This window comes from Dama dama, chromosome 23 (genome assembly GCF_033118175.1).
Source record: "Dama dama isolate Ldn47 chromosome 23, ASM3311817v1, whole genome shotgun sequence".
Taxonomy (NCBI): Eukaryota; Metazoa; Chordata; class Mammalia; order Artiodactyla; family Cervidae; genus Dama; species Dama dama.
Window position 1 is genome coordinate 32,132,934 of NC_083703.1, and position 15,927 is coordinate 32,148,860.

At 38.0% G+C, this 15,927-nt stretch overlaps 1 protein-coding gene across 6 annotated transcripts in view; it reads right to left on the minus strand.

Annotated features, from left to right (window-relative positions):
• CUBN (cubilin) overlaps positions 1-15,927 on the minus strand; it is a 282,579-nt gene that overhangs the window by 93,938 nt on the left and 172,714 nt on the right. For all 6 annotated transcript variants that reach the window (XM_061126294.1, XM_061126293.1, XM_061126296.1 and 3 more), the window contains 4 exons: positions 7,156-7,361; positions 6,076-6,260; positions 4,200-4,392; positions 2,909-3,106 (listed from right to left, as the gene is read on the minus strand). In XM_061126294.1, coding sequence (XP_060982277.1) covers positions 2,909-3,106; positions 4,200-4,392; positions 6,076-6,260; positions 7,156-7,361 — 782 coding nt within the window. The remainder of the gene's footprint in view (positions 1-2,908; positions 3,107-4,199; positions 4,393-6,075; positions 6,261-7,155; positions 7,362-15,927) is intronic.

Here is a 15,927-nt window from a genome sequence, read left to right on the forward strand (position 1 = left end):
TCTGACTTTTTGTGAGCCCATGAACTGCAGCACCCCAGGCCTCCCTATCCATCACCAACTCCCAAAGTTTACCCAAACTCATGACCATTGAGTTGGTGACTCCATCCAACCATCTCATCCTCTGTCATCCCCTTCTCCTCCTATCTTCAATCTTTCCCAGCATCAGGGTCTTTTCAAAGAGTCAGCTCTTTGCATCAGGTGACCAAAGTATTGGAGTTTCAGCTTCAGCATCAGTCCTTCCAATGAATATTCAGGACGGATTTCCTTTAGGATGGACTGGTTGGATCCCCTTGCAGTCCAAGGGACTCTCAAGAGTCTTCTCCAATACCACAATTCAAAAGCATCAATTCTTTGGTGCTCAGCTTTCTTTATAGTCCAACTCTCACACCCATACATGACCACTGGAAAAACTATAGCTTTGACTAGATGGACCTTTGGCAGCAAAGTAATGTCTCTGCTTTTTAATATGCTATATAGGTTGGTCATAACTTTCCTTCCAAGGAGTAAGCGTCTTTTAACTTCATGGCTTCAGTCACCATCTGCAGTGATTTTGGAGCCCCCCAAAATAAAGTCTGACACTGTGTCCATTGTTTCCCCTTCTATTAGCCATGAACTGACGGGACCAGATGCCATGATCTTAGTTTTCTGAATGTTGAGCTTTAAGCCAACTTTTTCACTCTCCTCTTTCACTTTCATCAAGAGGCTTTTTAGTTCTTCACTTTCTGTCATAAGGGTGGTGTCATCTGCATATCTGAGGTTATTGATATTTCTCCCAGCAATCTTGATTCCAGCTTGTGATTCTTCCAGCCCAGTGTTTCTCATGATGTACTCTGCATATAAGTTAAATAAGCAGGGTGACAATATACAGCCTTGACATACTCCTTTTCCTATTTGGAACCAGTCTGTTGTTCCATGTCCAGTTCTAACTGTTGCTTCCTGACCTGCATACAGATTTCTCAAGAGGCAGGTCAGGTGGTCTGGTATTCCCACCTCTTTCAGAATTTTCCCCAGTTTGTTGTGATGCACGCAGTCAAAGGTTTTGGCATAGCCAATAAAGCAGAAATAGATGTTTTTCTGGAAGTCTCTTGTTTTTGCGATGATCCAGCAGATGTTGGCAATTTGATCTCTGGTTCCTTTGCCTTTTCTAAATCCAGCTTGAACATCTGGAAGTTCACGGTTCACGTATTGCTGAAGCCTGGCTTGGAGAATTTTAAGCATCACTTTACTAGCGTGTGAGATGAGTGCAATTGTGTGGTAGTTTGAGCATTCTTTGGCATTGCCTTTCTTTGGGATTGGAATGAAAACTGACCTTTTCCAGTCCTGTGGCCACTGCTGAGTTTTTCAAATTTGCTGGCATATCGAGTGCAGCACTTTCACAGCATCATCTTTCAGGATTTGAAATAGCTCAACTGGAATTCCATCACCTCCACTAGCTTTGTTTGTAGTGATGCTTCCTAAGGCCCACTTGACTTCACATTCCAGGATGTCTGGCTCTAGGTGAGTGATCACACCATCATGATTATCTGGGTCGTGAAGATCTTTTTTGTACAGTCTTCTGTATATCCTTGCCACTTCTTCTTAATACCTTCTGCTTCTGTTAGGCCCATACAATTTCTGTCCTTTATTGAGCCCATCTTTGCATGAAATGTTCCCTTGGTATCTCTAATTTTCTTGAAGAGATCTCTAGTCTTTCCCATTCTATTGTTTTCCTCTATTTCTTTGCATTGATTGCTGAGGAAGGCTTTCTTATCTCTTCTTGCTATGGACCTTAACTGGAGACAGATCTAGAACCCATATGAGAGTTTCTAGTTTAGTTGATCTGGGGTGGAGCACTGAATGTGTATCACTAACAAGTTCCCAAGTGATACTGATCCTGCTGGTCTGAGGATCAAACAATAAGAAACGCTGACAAGAGGACATGGCCTCCCTCTTCTCTGTTCCATGCAGATTGTGAAGTTACAACTCTGGATATCTTGCACTAAAGCATTAGTCACACCTCTCAGTCCCTGTCTAGCATTAACAAGGAAAAGATGAAAACTATTAGCCCTGAATTCTACCCATTCTGGGGGCTTCCCTGGTAGCTCAGCTGGTAAAGAATCTGCCGACAATGCGGGAAACCTAGGTTCAATTCCTGGGTTGGGAATATCCTCTGGAGAAGGGAAAGGCTACCTGCTCCAGTATCCTGTCCTGGAGAATTCCATGGACTGTATAGACCATGGGGTCACAAAGAATCTGACACAACTGAGTGAGTTTCATTTTTCAACCCATTCTACCCAGAGATTCAGTAGACATGGAAAACTGAATACATTGAAATTATAAGTACTTTTCATACTTGGATCTTAAAGCCATAGATATAACATATCAGGGTTGATTCCCATAGCCTTTAAATGAGAAAGCAGCACAACCTGGAAACTCAGATCATAATTTCCTACTTAAACCAGATGGAATGTTTCCTAATGCCCTCCCTGACAAAGTGTGTAGTGTGTGAATTATCTTGCTATGGGCAATTTAATATTTTCCTTATGTTCTGTAGTTATTGTTGTTGTTCAGTTGCTAAGTTGTGTCTGACTCTTTGTGACCCTATGGACTGTAGCCCACCAGGCTCCTCTGTCCATGGGATTCTTCAGGCAAGAATACTGGAGTGGGTTGCCATTTACTTCTCCAGGGCATCTTCCTGGACCAGAGATCAAACCTGCATCTCCTGTACTGGCAGGCTGAGTCTCTACCACTGCGCCACCAGGGAAGCCTGTGTTCTGCATAAAAGTAGCCAGTTCTAGTATCTCATGATTCCATATAAACTCGATAAAGGTAGTAAACAAGCATGATTATAACTGAATGTAACTAAATATGTGTCAGGGTTGAAACTTGGTAGTTTTTTGCTTTATTTTGCTTTTTAAATGTTTCTCACCATCTCTTATCACAAGTTTATCATAGCTGCATGTGCTATGAGATTCAATGTCCAGGGAAAGGATGTTGAGTTCCACAGTAGAATCTGGAGCCTGGATGAGCCACATACAGTTGGCGCCATTACTGTAGCTTTCAGGCCAGCCTGGGGAGTAAAGAAAGACTGGAGCCTCTCCTGTCTGCAGGAACCCACCACAAGCACCTGCAGAATGAAAAGCACAGCTTTGAAATACCACTGGTAGAAAAGATGGTAGCATTTTAACTTTAAAACCACAATCCTATACTTGAAACAACCAAATTCAAACAATTTTCTCAAAGAAATTTATAAATATTTTTACACTGATTCAGACAGCTGTGATTTCCATAGTTTTTTGAAGAAAAACACATTGTATTCTTCTGTTTTCACCATCATTTTGCCACTTCACCCAGTTATTGAGTGTCTATTATTTGTCAAACATGAAGTAAGCCCATACTATTGTAGTCGCTCAGTTGCTTAACCATCTCCCAAAACACAACTTACTGAGGGAATCTAACATATCTTTAAAGTAGGAAAATAAAATACAAGCTTACAATTTAGGCCACCTTTACCTTGAAACATGACAGTTTACCACCTGCTAAGCACCACAAGAAGCATTTTTGAAGGCACACTTATAATAACAGAGGAAAAATAAAGGATATTTAATAGAGAAGAAAATACTTCTGTCAGTTGATCTTTAACTATTGTGTGTGTGTGCATGGTATTTGCAAACCAAACTTTCAGAGATCTCTAAAGTGATCTCTAGAAACTGTAAGTGTAATGTCTTGTGGATATCAAGCTCTTGATTATCAGGACTTCCCTGGTGGTCCAGCAGCTAAGACTCAGCTACCAGTGCAGGGGACCTGGGTTCAATCCCTGGTCAGGGGAACTAGATTCACATACCCAACTAAAAAAAAAAAAGATCCCACATGCCACCACTAACGATCCCACAAGCCACAACCAACAAAGACAGATGATCCTATGTGCTGCAAGTAAGACCTGGAGCAGCCAAATAAATAAATTAATTAAAATAAATGTTTTTTAAAGCCCTTAATTATTAAGAAAACATAATGGGAAACAAGCACTTTTTGGAATAAACATGTAATCTTTATGTATTTATGAGATTAAAAGAACACCTGAACATACGGAGGGAGGGTTTTGAGACTGCAATTATTATTCTTATTCATTTGTGTATTTGGCCTTGATTAGTTGGAATCTTGGAGATATTCGTCTACACATATCAGCCCCTATAAAGAATGCCATTTATTACTACACAGACCTGTCGCAATGGTAGGTAAAGGTCCAACAGAGGCATTCATTGCAAACCACTCCAAAAGGAATCCTCTCCCTGAGATCGAAGAGTCAGAAGAAAACTGAAATGTCAGAGAACTTCCAGTGGAGCTGAAAGAGTCAGTTTGGGTACCACAGTAGGTTCCAACCAGGCGGGAGTGAATGCCAGCCCCATCGTAAATCTGCATGGAAAAGACAGAGAACAAAGCACTGAACTTAGGAAATCACCTCCATTTTCTTCATAAATAGAAAGTCAAAAGGATAACCTATTATAATTTTATCATAAATAAGCAAACATTACATATAAGGTTTAAAAAGAAAGTATAATGAAGTACAAAATATGATTGCAAACAATTAAATGTGTTTTAAAATTATTTCTCATTCCTGCAGAATTATATTAATAAACATGCTCCATGTGATGTAGTTCACTATATAGTTTACAGTAAAATTTGTGAGTAGAAAAGTAGCAACCAAAATAGTTGCATAACAGCGCTTACTAGAATGTGCTTTGGGGCCTCAAAGGGAGGAATTAGGAAGAAAGGGGAAAAGTAACAAGAAAAAGGAAAAGTTTCATGAGAGAAAGTGGACAGGTGTCCTGAAGGAGCTCATCTGTCCACAGGTAAGTAAAGAAACAGAGTTTGTCTCCAAATAAGTAAAGAAGCAGAATTGGCAATGACAGAAGAATCATAGCTTGCATGGGTTCAGCATATTCAAAGCTCAAGAAATCTCTTTCATTTGGTTCACAATGTTAGATTACCTAGTACTTTGTGACAATTTCCAAATACATAGTCTTGAGCATGTTTAGTTTTCTGCACCCATGAACAGATGCTATCCAATTACACTTTACATCCTTCCCTCCGTCTTGTAAATAATTTGAATAAATTTGTTATAAAAGTTATTACAAATTTCTCAATTGAAGCTGTAATATAAGTTCAGATTTCAAATTATCTAATAATTATGTCCAACACACTGAGCATCTATCAAGTACTGGATCCTATGTGAAGCATTGTGGACCTAAAATGAATAAGACGGCATCTTGGCCTTCAAGAATCTGATAGTAAAAAAGGCAAATCCATAGAAGCAGAGAATAGAGTGTGGTTGCCAGGAGATGGGTGAGTGGGAGATAGGGAGCTGCTTAAAGGGTAAAAGTTTCAGTAGTGCAAGATTAATAATTCTAAAGATGTAAAGTAGAGCAATGTGACTAGAGCTAATAACAGTTCGTTGTAACACTTGACATTTGCTAACAGGGAAGATCTTATGTGTTCTCATCATACCAAAAATAAAGAAGATGGTAACTGATATGATGTATGTATCAACTAGCTTGATTGTGATTATTATTTTATAGTGTGTACATATATGAAAAGACCCAATTGTACATCTTACATATACACAGTATTTATTTGTCATCTCAATAAAGCTGGATGAAAAGTAATCTGATAGTGCTTTGGGAATTGGTACAGTAGTCAATGTCTGAATGGCAATTATCACCATAACTTTTATACTTAAATATAAGTACTTATACTTATTTTAAAATGATTGTTCAAATTTTTAGCACTCTAACATAAGAATGAACAGGGTAATGGGATATAAAATAGGATAAATACTTAATTAAGATAAATATACATGCTTAGACAAGCCCAACAGAAAAATTACAATAATGTTGAAAAGAGTTAGCTACAGAATCAAAACTAACAAATATAATACTAGAATTACCATTGTTTGGATAACCTAGTGGGGTTATTCATTGTGTAGGGTAGACCATCCTCTATGATTTGCAAATGCTTGAATAGACAATAACTTGGATCTATCATTGCCAAAAGCAATTCACCAAAATGTATAAACATCAATTGCTCTTAAAAACTCACCTTCAATTTGTCATAATAGCAGTTAAGTGTGCCCTCCATGTCCATCTCCAAGATTCTGGCATGAATAACCTGAGATTCTTCCACATTCACTATCCACTGGTAATTGGAGTTGTGGGGGTAATTTCCAGGCCACAAGGGAGAGGCAATTTTCCCATGAGTTCCCACAATGTTATCATTGCCAAATACTAGGAAGGAAACCAGGATAGTAAATTAGACCTACTTAGAACAGCTTTTTAATCAAATGAAAGAAACAAAAGGCAAGGGGGTGTTAAAAAGGATGGACTTTTAATTGACTGCAATTTCTTTTCTCAGCACTGAAAGAAATACTGCTTCCCTTGTGGTTTCTCTACTATCTATTAATTCCTTGGAAAAGAGATGATATTGTGAATGGAATTCCATCTCCCAGGAAGGCTCCTCAGTGTGAAAACAAGCAATAGCTTCCCATGTAAAATGGGTTCCCAGACCCCAGGGGACGTGGAGACAAGGGAAGGGGCATTACCAGCCCTGTTCTATAATTTTGGTTTATTTTATTTTGTCTTACAAAAGAATGAAACATATTTTTTAAAATTATAAAAGAGAAACCAACATTTTGAATCACATGTAGAATAACTCATTATGAAAAAGTTGAGTTAGAAAATAAAAATATTTCATACTTTATCTTCTTAGAAAAATATCCTGTTGTTAAAACATCTGAGCACTTAGGAGTATCCTAAAGTAATACTAAATGTTTTTAATTAGAAGACTATAGAGTTTATAGCATCAAATGAAACACATTTGACATAAGAATACCAAACTGAAACCAAAATATAATAAAAAAAAACCTTTTGACACACTATCATAAAAAAGTTTAACTTAAAATTAGGTGGACACTAGAGCTTAAAAAGAATATTAGAGCTACTGAGAATGCTCTCCCTGGCTCCTTATCAGCCATTCATATATAATTTAGTTTTTCTAATACATTATAAGGTAATTCTACAGAGACAATAAATAAATTGTTTTCAATGCATTACTGAAACCCCTGCTATCCTTCCTAGTTTGTAGGACACCTTCTGGAAGCCATCACTAAAAAAACCAACTCACTGCTGGCAAATGCAGCCTGGAAGCCCACGCCACTGCCGGAGCCATCGGAGACAAATCTGATCCACAGAATGTGCCCAACAGTGGATGAATAATTGAGGGGGAGGGCGTTTCCACAGTATCGTCCCACCAGGCGCCCAGTGGCGTTCCCTTCCCGGACCTCCACAAAATCTCTGCTGCAGTCCTGAGACTCCTCCAACTGGAAGGCTCTGATTGGAAAAAAAAAAAAATTAGGGGTTAAATTGATCAAATAAATTTGGGGATTCTCCTCAGTTACTTGCTGAGTTGACCTGTTCACTTATCAAATTTTTTTCTTTAACTTCAATCAAGTGTCTTTTAGCTAACTCAAAACATCAATTTTACTCACTTAACAATGCAGATGAAAAATCTTACATAGACTATTAGCTAAATGAATCCATCAATCTGTAAGATATGTAAATTTTAATCAGGTAAATTTTATGTAGTTTAAACTCACAATGGTTTAAGATGAAAAGATCTTAGAACAGTTTGTCATACACACACACACACACAGATTAAAAGAGAAAAATAGATCCAAAAATACACAAAGGGAGAATCAGTGTTTTCTGCACAAATGCAGAAAAGTGTTTGATAAAACTGAAGACTCATTCATCATAAAAACTCTAGAAAATTAGAAATAGAGGGAAATTTTCTCACTGGATGAGAGCTACCCACCTCTAAATATACTTAGAGCTAAAAGTTTTTAAACATTTCTTTTAAATAAGAAATAACACAGGAAAGCCTGCTCTCATCACTTTATTGCATGATATATGGAAGGGTTCTTCAGGGCAGTAAGTCAGGGAAAGGCAGAATGGCTCTAAGAACTGGAAGGCAAGTGCTACCAATCAATATTTAAGAGTACTCGCTTATTCATAAATATCCACCAAGTGCCTTTTCTAGGCACTGAAGATAGAGAAGCACACAAGACGCAAAATTTTTGACATTCTAGAAAATAGAATGGCTGCTGGATAAGATAATAGGCAAAAATTAATATGGTTTCCTTATACCAGCAAACAAAAATTTAGGAACTGTATCTAAGTCAACATTCACACAACAAATACTTGTCTCTCTATTATATTGGGACAGTGGGACAAGATAATGAAGAAAATAATGTTCCTTCCTTTGGGAAACTTATGTTCTAGGAGAAGTAGATAATAAACAAAGAAATAGAAATACTGTGAGGCAGTGATAAATTCTAGGAGGAAAAAGTATAGTCATTAAGGAAGGTTATTTTAGGTAAGGTGGTCAGGGTACATCCATAATTTTTAAACAGATGCCATTTTTAATAGCAATAAAAAACAAGATGCCTAGGAATAAATGTAGCAAAATATCTATAAGACTTTCATAGAAAAAATATAAACTTTTAATGAAGGATCTAAAAGTAAATTGAATAAATGAAGAGATATTCCAAATTTAATATGAAAAGTCTTTAATATAAAGATTCTTCCAAAATCAATCTATAAATTTAGTACAATTTCAGCGAAATCAGTAAGCATTACTGCACTTATGCAAAGAATAAAACAGAAAGCAGTATTATGTAGTGTGTATGGAGACAGGGTATGGCATCACCGACTCAATGGACATGAGTTTGAGTAAACTCTGGGAGTTGGTGATGGACAGAGAGGCCTGGTGTGCTGCAGTCCATGGGGTCACAAAGAGTTGGACACAACTGAGTGACTGAACTTAACTGAACTGATATATATACATAAAATATACATATAATAAAAGTATATAAACTTGCATAGAGGTGATAAACATAAAATTCAAAGCACCAGTTATCTCTGTGATGAGAAAGTATGGGAATATAGATGGGGAACTTTTGCTGCCCCATCATATTTTATTCATTTAAAATTATTTTTTAAATAAAAAGGTAATTTAGTGATTTTTTAAAAAGTGAAGTGAGTGCACAGTGTTCTTTTTTCAGAAGTAATTAATTTTTCCTGAGAAGGACAAGATAAAGAGAGGAAGAAAGAATGGCTTAGCAAGATTAAAAAAACTCTTGAGCTTCCCTGGTGGTCCCGTGGCTAACACTCTGCGCTCCTGATGTGGGAGACTCAGGTTTGATCCCTGGCCAGGGAATTAGATCCCACATGCCTCAACTAAGGGTTCACATGCCAAAACTAAAAAAGAGGCATGCCACACTGAGACCCAGTGCAGTCAAATAAAAATAAATTAATTTTTTTAAAAAGAAAGAAAAGAAACTCTTGGGAAGGGGGGAAAGGTCTCCAGAAGAGAAAACTTACTTCCCTGCTGTGTACCTTTCAGGTGCTGCTCAACATGAGCAGGATTTCCCATGACGACGGTATGCCAGCACCCTTCAGGGGCTCTGTCTCAACTAACAGGTTAGGATGCTTCAGGAACAGCTGACTAGCCTGGAGGCACTGGGACCTCATGCCCCACTAAGGGATCAAATGTATCAGGCACACCTCTGAGGCTTCATTGTCAACCAGAGGACAGGAGCAAACTGGTCTGCTCTGCTCCACTAACAGCTTACCACACCAGATACTAGCATTGGTAGGTCTCCAGCAGGACACTGAGCCTGTGCCTCTCAATAATCCCATCAAGGTGGGTTATTACTGTGTAGATCACCTGGGTCTATATTTCAGGCTGTTTTAGCAGACTTTCCTGGTGGCTCAGTGGTAAAGAATTTGCCAGTCAATGCAGGAGACTCAGGTTGGGAGGATCTCCTAGGAAAGGAAACGGCAACCTACTCCACTATTCTTGCTTGGGAGATCCCATGGACAGAGAAACCTGGTGGGTGACAGTCCATGGGGTTGCAAAAGAGTTGGACACAATTTAGGAACTAAACAAGTGATGTAACTGAGTAGCAGGAAAAAACCAGGAAAGATCCACATCAGGCTAAATGAACCACACATTTGTCTTACCTCCACTGTCTTCCTTGACAATTTAATGCTTCATGAGACAGTTTATATCTACAATCTATCTCAATTACCAACTGAGAGTTGGTGATGGACAGGGAAGCCTGGCATGCTGCAGTCCATGGGGTCGCAAAGAGTCAAACTCGACATGACTGAGAGATTGAACTAAACTGAACTGAACAATCAGTTTTGGCAAATAATTGTTCTGAATCTATCCTCAGGATGGTTGTCAAGTTTGGCTCTTAAATTCGGGCTCAGTTTTATTACCCATAATATTATCAACAATGTAAAATGTGCTAAAATTGCATTCTGATTCTCACAAAAAAGAAAAGGTGATTATTTTTCTCTACAGGTGATTTACCAAAAACAGAAAGTGTTTAGTCACTCAGGTATGCTTTTGAAACTCCTTGGACTGTAGCCCATTAGGCTCCTCTGTCTCTGGAATTCTCCAGGCAAGAATACTGGCATGGGTAGCCATTATCTTCTCCAAGAGAATCTTCCCAATCCAGGGATTGAACCTGGGTCTCCTGCATTGAAGGAAGATTCTTTACGGTCTGAGCCACCAGGGAAATCCAATTAACACAAAATTGCCCCTAAATCTTTTCTAGTCAAAATGTTGCATGTGGTCCAGCAGCATTAGCATCACCTCAGAGCTTGTTTGAAATGAAGCATCAGGTCCCACCAACCAAATGAATCAGGATATGAATTTTAATAAGATCCCAGATGATCAATATGCACATTAAAGTTTGACCCAAGGGTCCAGAAGATCACTAAGTGCTGGGTTTTTCTGTTTTTGTACCGGACTGGTGTAATCCAATGCTAAATGTCACAAAAGACTTTTCATTAAAAACAATGGTAGGATATCTGTTAGAATCAAATTTAACTTTAAAAAAAGTTTTATTGTTCTTGGAAGTTTCTGTTTTAGGCCAGTTCATTTTATAAGCAAACCTATCCTCTTTCCAAAACTTTGGCTCAGATCTGCTAGTAAAAATATGATGTGGAACAAAAATAGGACGATCTCTGTTTCTTATTATCTCATTTCGATTTTTGAACCAAGATCAATCACATTGTAAAAGGACTCTGCCAGCATAAAATACACTTTCTGCTAATTCCTTTAAATATCTGTTTTATAACAAAAATTCTTTGGGGGTTTTATTTTCCCCCCTCCTTTTGTGTTACAGATTCAACCATAATTCCTCCAGTTCTTTTCCCTACTCAATTACACCACAGTATCCACAATCCAAACCCCATGTTTTAGAACTTGACATATTCCATATGCTTCTCCCCCACCCCAAGGGAATGCTTCCAAGTGCCCATCTGGATATAGTTTAGACCAGGGCAGAAATAACTCAGAGGCCTTGCCATAAAGCCCTTCTCATTATCATCTGCATAAAGAGGAACATCTTGTATTCCACAAATTATACTTTAAAAATAAAACTCAAGCAAGGAAGACAAAATAATCAAAATTAACTTCTCATGGATGAGAAGAAAAAAAGATGAAGCATTAAGATTTGTTTATACAATAATCAGGATTTAGTGTCTATTAAAGAATAAAATGGATGAAACTTGCTTTTTGTGTTTATCTTCTGTCTTCTAGGAGGAGAGCTCAGTGTTGTCCATTTAGTTTTAATTTTGAACTGCCAAACAAGAGACTTTAGAAATGGCAGGGTGAGAGAATTAACATTCATTGAACATCAGGCATGCATCAGCCCTGTGTTGTACATTTAAAATTTAACATATATAATCATAACTATGGCCCTATATGGATAAGATTATCCCCAAAGATGAAATGAATCTCTCTAGGTTTTAAACAAATAGCTTCTTCACATTAACTTCTTAGTTAACTTAACAAAAAATGGGATCTTGTCTGTCTTGAACATTCCCAGTACCTGGCCCAGTTCCTAATAACTGCTGAACATTAGATTGTTTAAGAATGTGAATGTGGTAAAGACCAAGAGGAAAAAAACAAAAACAAAAAAGCCCTTTAATTTAGCAATTACGAAGCCTAGTAAGCTATGTGAAGGACTTTGGACTTATCATAAGAACAATGTTCACATTTTATTCATCATTGGCTATAAAGCATCTATTATGAGAGTAAATTGTGCTTTATATATGAAGCATCTAACATATGTGTAACAAATGCTTACCTGTATAAAGTAGGGGCTTAATAAATGTTTGTTGAATAAAAAATACATATGTATATCTATATGGCTGTATGTGTATATATATATATATATGTACTTATATTTCTTCCCATACAAAACTTTGTGCTTTTTGTAAAGATAAAAGCAAACAAAACCTTTTTCCCATGTGACAACTTAAACTTGCATTCCCTTTCAGATGCTCAGAGGGTGTCTTTGTTTTGACACAATGCCAGTTGGATCCTAAAGAGGCATTGACTGGTAGGCTAAAAGAAAGTAACCTGAGATATTTGAACATGGTCCAGAAATAGGACTTTTCTTTCATTAAAAAAAAAAAAATAATCCGTTCTTGATGCACAGAATGGCATGTCTAGAAGAGGAGCAAGATTTTTGGGATAAACAGAGCAGTGTCCTCAAAACCATCCTTTTCTCTCCACAGTAAGTTAGGTATTATATTCTTTTCAAAACAGAATTAGTAACATCAACCAAAGCCCAATAATCCGTGATACAGTAAAACAAAAACCTTTTAGTTTTAAAAACCAATGTCTTACTATCCAATATTTATTAAGCACCCATTACCAGTGTGGCACTACCAGTGTTACAAGTATTTCTCTACTGATGGATTAAAAAGTCCCATTTCACTTGCCATGTCTTTTGCACTATCTACTTCTAGAAAATACATTATTGTTATTTAATTGAACCTAAGACCATCCAGAAAGTGACAGGATCCTACTGTTGACTGTATGTCCATACTTCATATTTTAAAGGGCTTATAGTTCAACAAGGAACTGTAAGAGTGATTTTTCATTAATTTCTGTCAAAATTAATAAAAAGAAACCTCAACTATAAAGAGTGGAGAAACCAAAAGGAACTCTCACACCCCATGATGGCAGCTGAGCCCAAAAGGAAAAAGAAAGAAGCCTCCTCTCTCTCTTAGCATGGACTCAGACAATAAAAGCCATGGATTCTGTTTACTGCCCTCCTGGCTTCCTTTTCTCTCTAAAAAAGTATCATCCTCCTGCTGCGCAGGGACTTGCAGTAGATCACTACAGTTGTTCATCCTGAATTGCAGTTCTCTGCTGATCCTGGATAAGCCCATTTTTGCTGGAGGAATATGTAGCATTCTATTTATTTCAGATCCACATTTTGGTGGTTTGGTAAGCAAACAGGTATGGCGCCCACAATTCAGCCCATTGTCATTCACTGCTTTTCTCACCAAATCTGGAGTCTGAAGATCCTTCTCCTGGATCTGAGCTCACATTCTCTTTGCATTTGAAGCTCTCTAGGTTTTATTCAGAATCTATTATAAAGCTTCGTTTTTCTGGTCAATGCTTTGCTCTGTATGCAAGTACTCACTTGGCACTTCCGTCTGATTTGAGATCAGACTGTTTAAATTGAAGCAGACTAGCCTTTGATCCATTCCTTCAGGAGCAGGGGACGTTTCACTGAAACGGTGCCTGTTTTTGTCCAGCCTTCAGCCTATTCCTTTGCAAAGGGCTAGTCTCTGGAAAGTGGCTAAAAAAGCCTTTCGCCAAGCTCCTCCAGGACCAAGCTATTTCCTTAGGATTGGCTGGTATTTTAGGCTTGTGAGCTATTTGAACTGAGCTCCTTATGCTGCAAAATGTTTGAAAATTGTTCTTTTACTCTAGAGAAAAACCTCTGAGACATCAGAGCCCAGTTAACTAAGAATTGTGAGAGTACATTTCAAACAGAGACTCTGGCAAATTTGATGTTTAAGAACTGAAGTCTTTCCTTATGCACATTTCTAACTAAATGGGACAACCTGACCAAAGACAATTTAGGATCTCAATGATCATTATGATGAACTTTTGAAATTCCCAAAGTTGAAATTTTTTTAGAAACAAAGAGGACTACAATAGCTCAAAATTTCCAGAAATGAGTGGAATGCTTACTTTGATTGGTATTTGGAAGCTTCCCAACAGTATCAGGAGTCTAGAATTGCTTCTTTACAAAATAAGATTTTAAGGAAAACATGAGCAATGAGAGATAAAATGGCTCCCGGTGCCTCAGGCTCCTCAGCTTCTCTGTCTCAGGCTCTGCCCCTAGCATCATCCACTCTCTCTCTTTTGGCTCTTCATGGGTTAGACCCCTTCTCCAGGGCCATCTTCCTCCTTCCTAGCTATACTGTCTTCTCCTCCTCTGTACTGTCAATTACCCTCATACCAATTCTCTTACCAAGCTTCCCTGTTGAAACTATTCTCATTTGCTTTTCCTCTGAACTTGTTGGAATGTCTGTTTAAAATTAAGCCTTCCAGGAATCCAGAGGCTGAACTGTTAATTTTTGTATTCCCTGAACCAAAGCTGAATTAAGAGCTATAGTCAAAAGTTTTCCCAAAGTAACTGAGGATACTCACAGATTGCTGGAGAATTTAATATAATTATTTAAACTTATCAACCTTACATCAGCTAGTTCTTATGTTGGTCTGTGAAGGCTAGGATCAGCATTGGATGAAAACTACTAATTGGGGGAAATCCTGAAAGGTTTCTAGAATTACAGCTGGGAGGCCAGCCTGCTATCATTATATGATCAGTCTCAGGCAATCCCCAGGAGGCTTCATCATTGTTCCTGGGGTTTCTCCAAAACCTGCTGATTGGAACAAAATCCAGGCTCACACACAAAAATCTGATGAAACTGTTCATGATTATTACAATCAACTGCACATCATTTTTAAGGAAAATTCTGATATTCCTTTAGATATTGATTTCACCCAGGTAACTTTTAACACTATGTTTATTAATGGGCTGAACTGGGACTTTTCCCTTCTAGTAACAAGGATCAGTATGGAATGGGAAACTGTGTCTATCCCAGATTTGGTTAATGTGGCAAACCAGCTCTCTCCAACTCCAAATGAGTCACCTCAGAGGAAGACTGCCAAAATTCTTAATCTTCAACCCCAGCAAAAGAAGGCTCCTAAGTGAAACCATACCCTACTAATATATGCTATTATTGCAGAGCCAGGACACTGGAAAAGAGATTGTTACAAATCTAGGTGCTTCAGACACCTTCAGCCTGAAGCACTTCTAACCGGCCATTCAACATCTTCCCAGTTCTCACTGATAGGGCTCTCAGGAACTACAGGAATTCTTCCCTCTTAACTTGTGTGGAGAAACATTTCTTTAGATTAGAGATGGATTTCTTCCAGTCCTAACTGACCCCAGAGTCACACTCTCGGTGCTCAACTCCATTACTATTAAAAAAAAAAAAAAAGCTCCTGCCTCAGAGAACAGAAACAGTTCACATAGTGGGGATCTAACGAGTCTCAGGAGGTTCCTGTCTCTGAACCAATTCCCTTTTGTTTAAGTCCTTTGAGAGATACAGGTGCTTTCCCCTTAGTTCCTCTAGCACCCATTTGTCAGGTCAAGACATCTTAGAGCAGTGCCATGCTGGAATATTTTTGTCCCAGAAGGGGGAAATGATTCAAGATTCTGACAGGAAGTCATCAAAGTAACCAACAAGGGAAATTAGATGACCCTTTGACATCTTCTATCTTCCATCTCTGATGGTTCTAGAGCTGATTCTGGAAATACTTACCATCTGTCTCTATTGAATCAATGACCACCTTCCTTATGGGCAAAATCTCTAACTGATGTTGTCAAAATTCACAACACACCGCCTATGAAGATTCAAGTAGACCCCTCAAAACCTCTTCCCAGATTTAACAAAAAGTCTTTAAATACAAATATTCTTCAAGACACAAAAACCCTACTAGGAAACT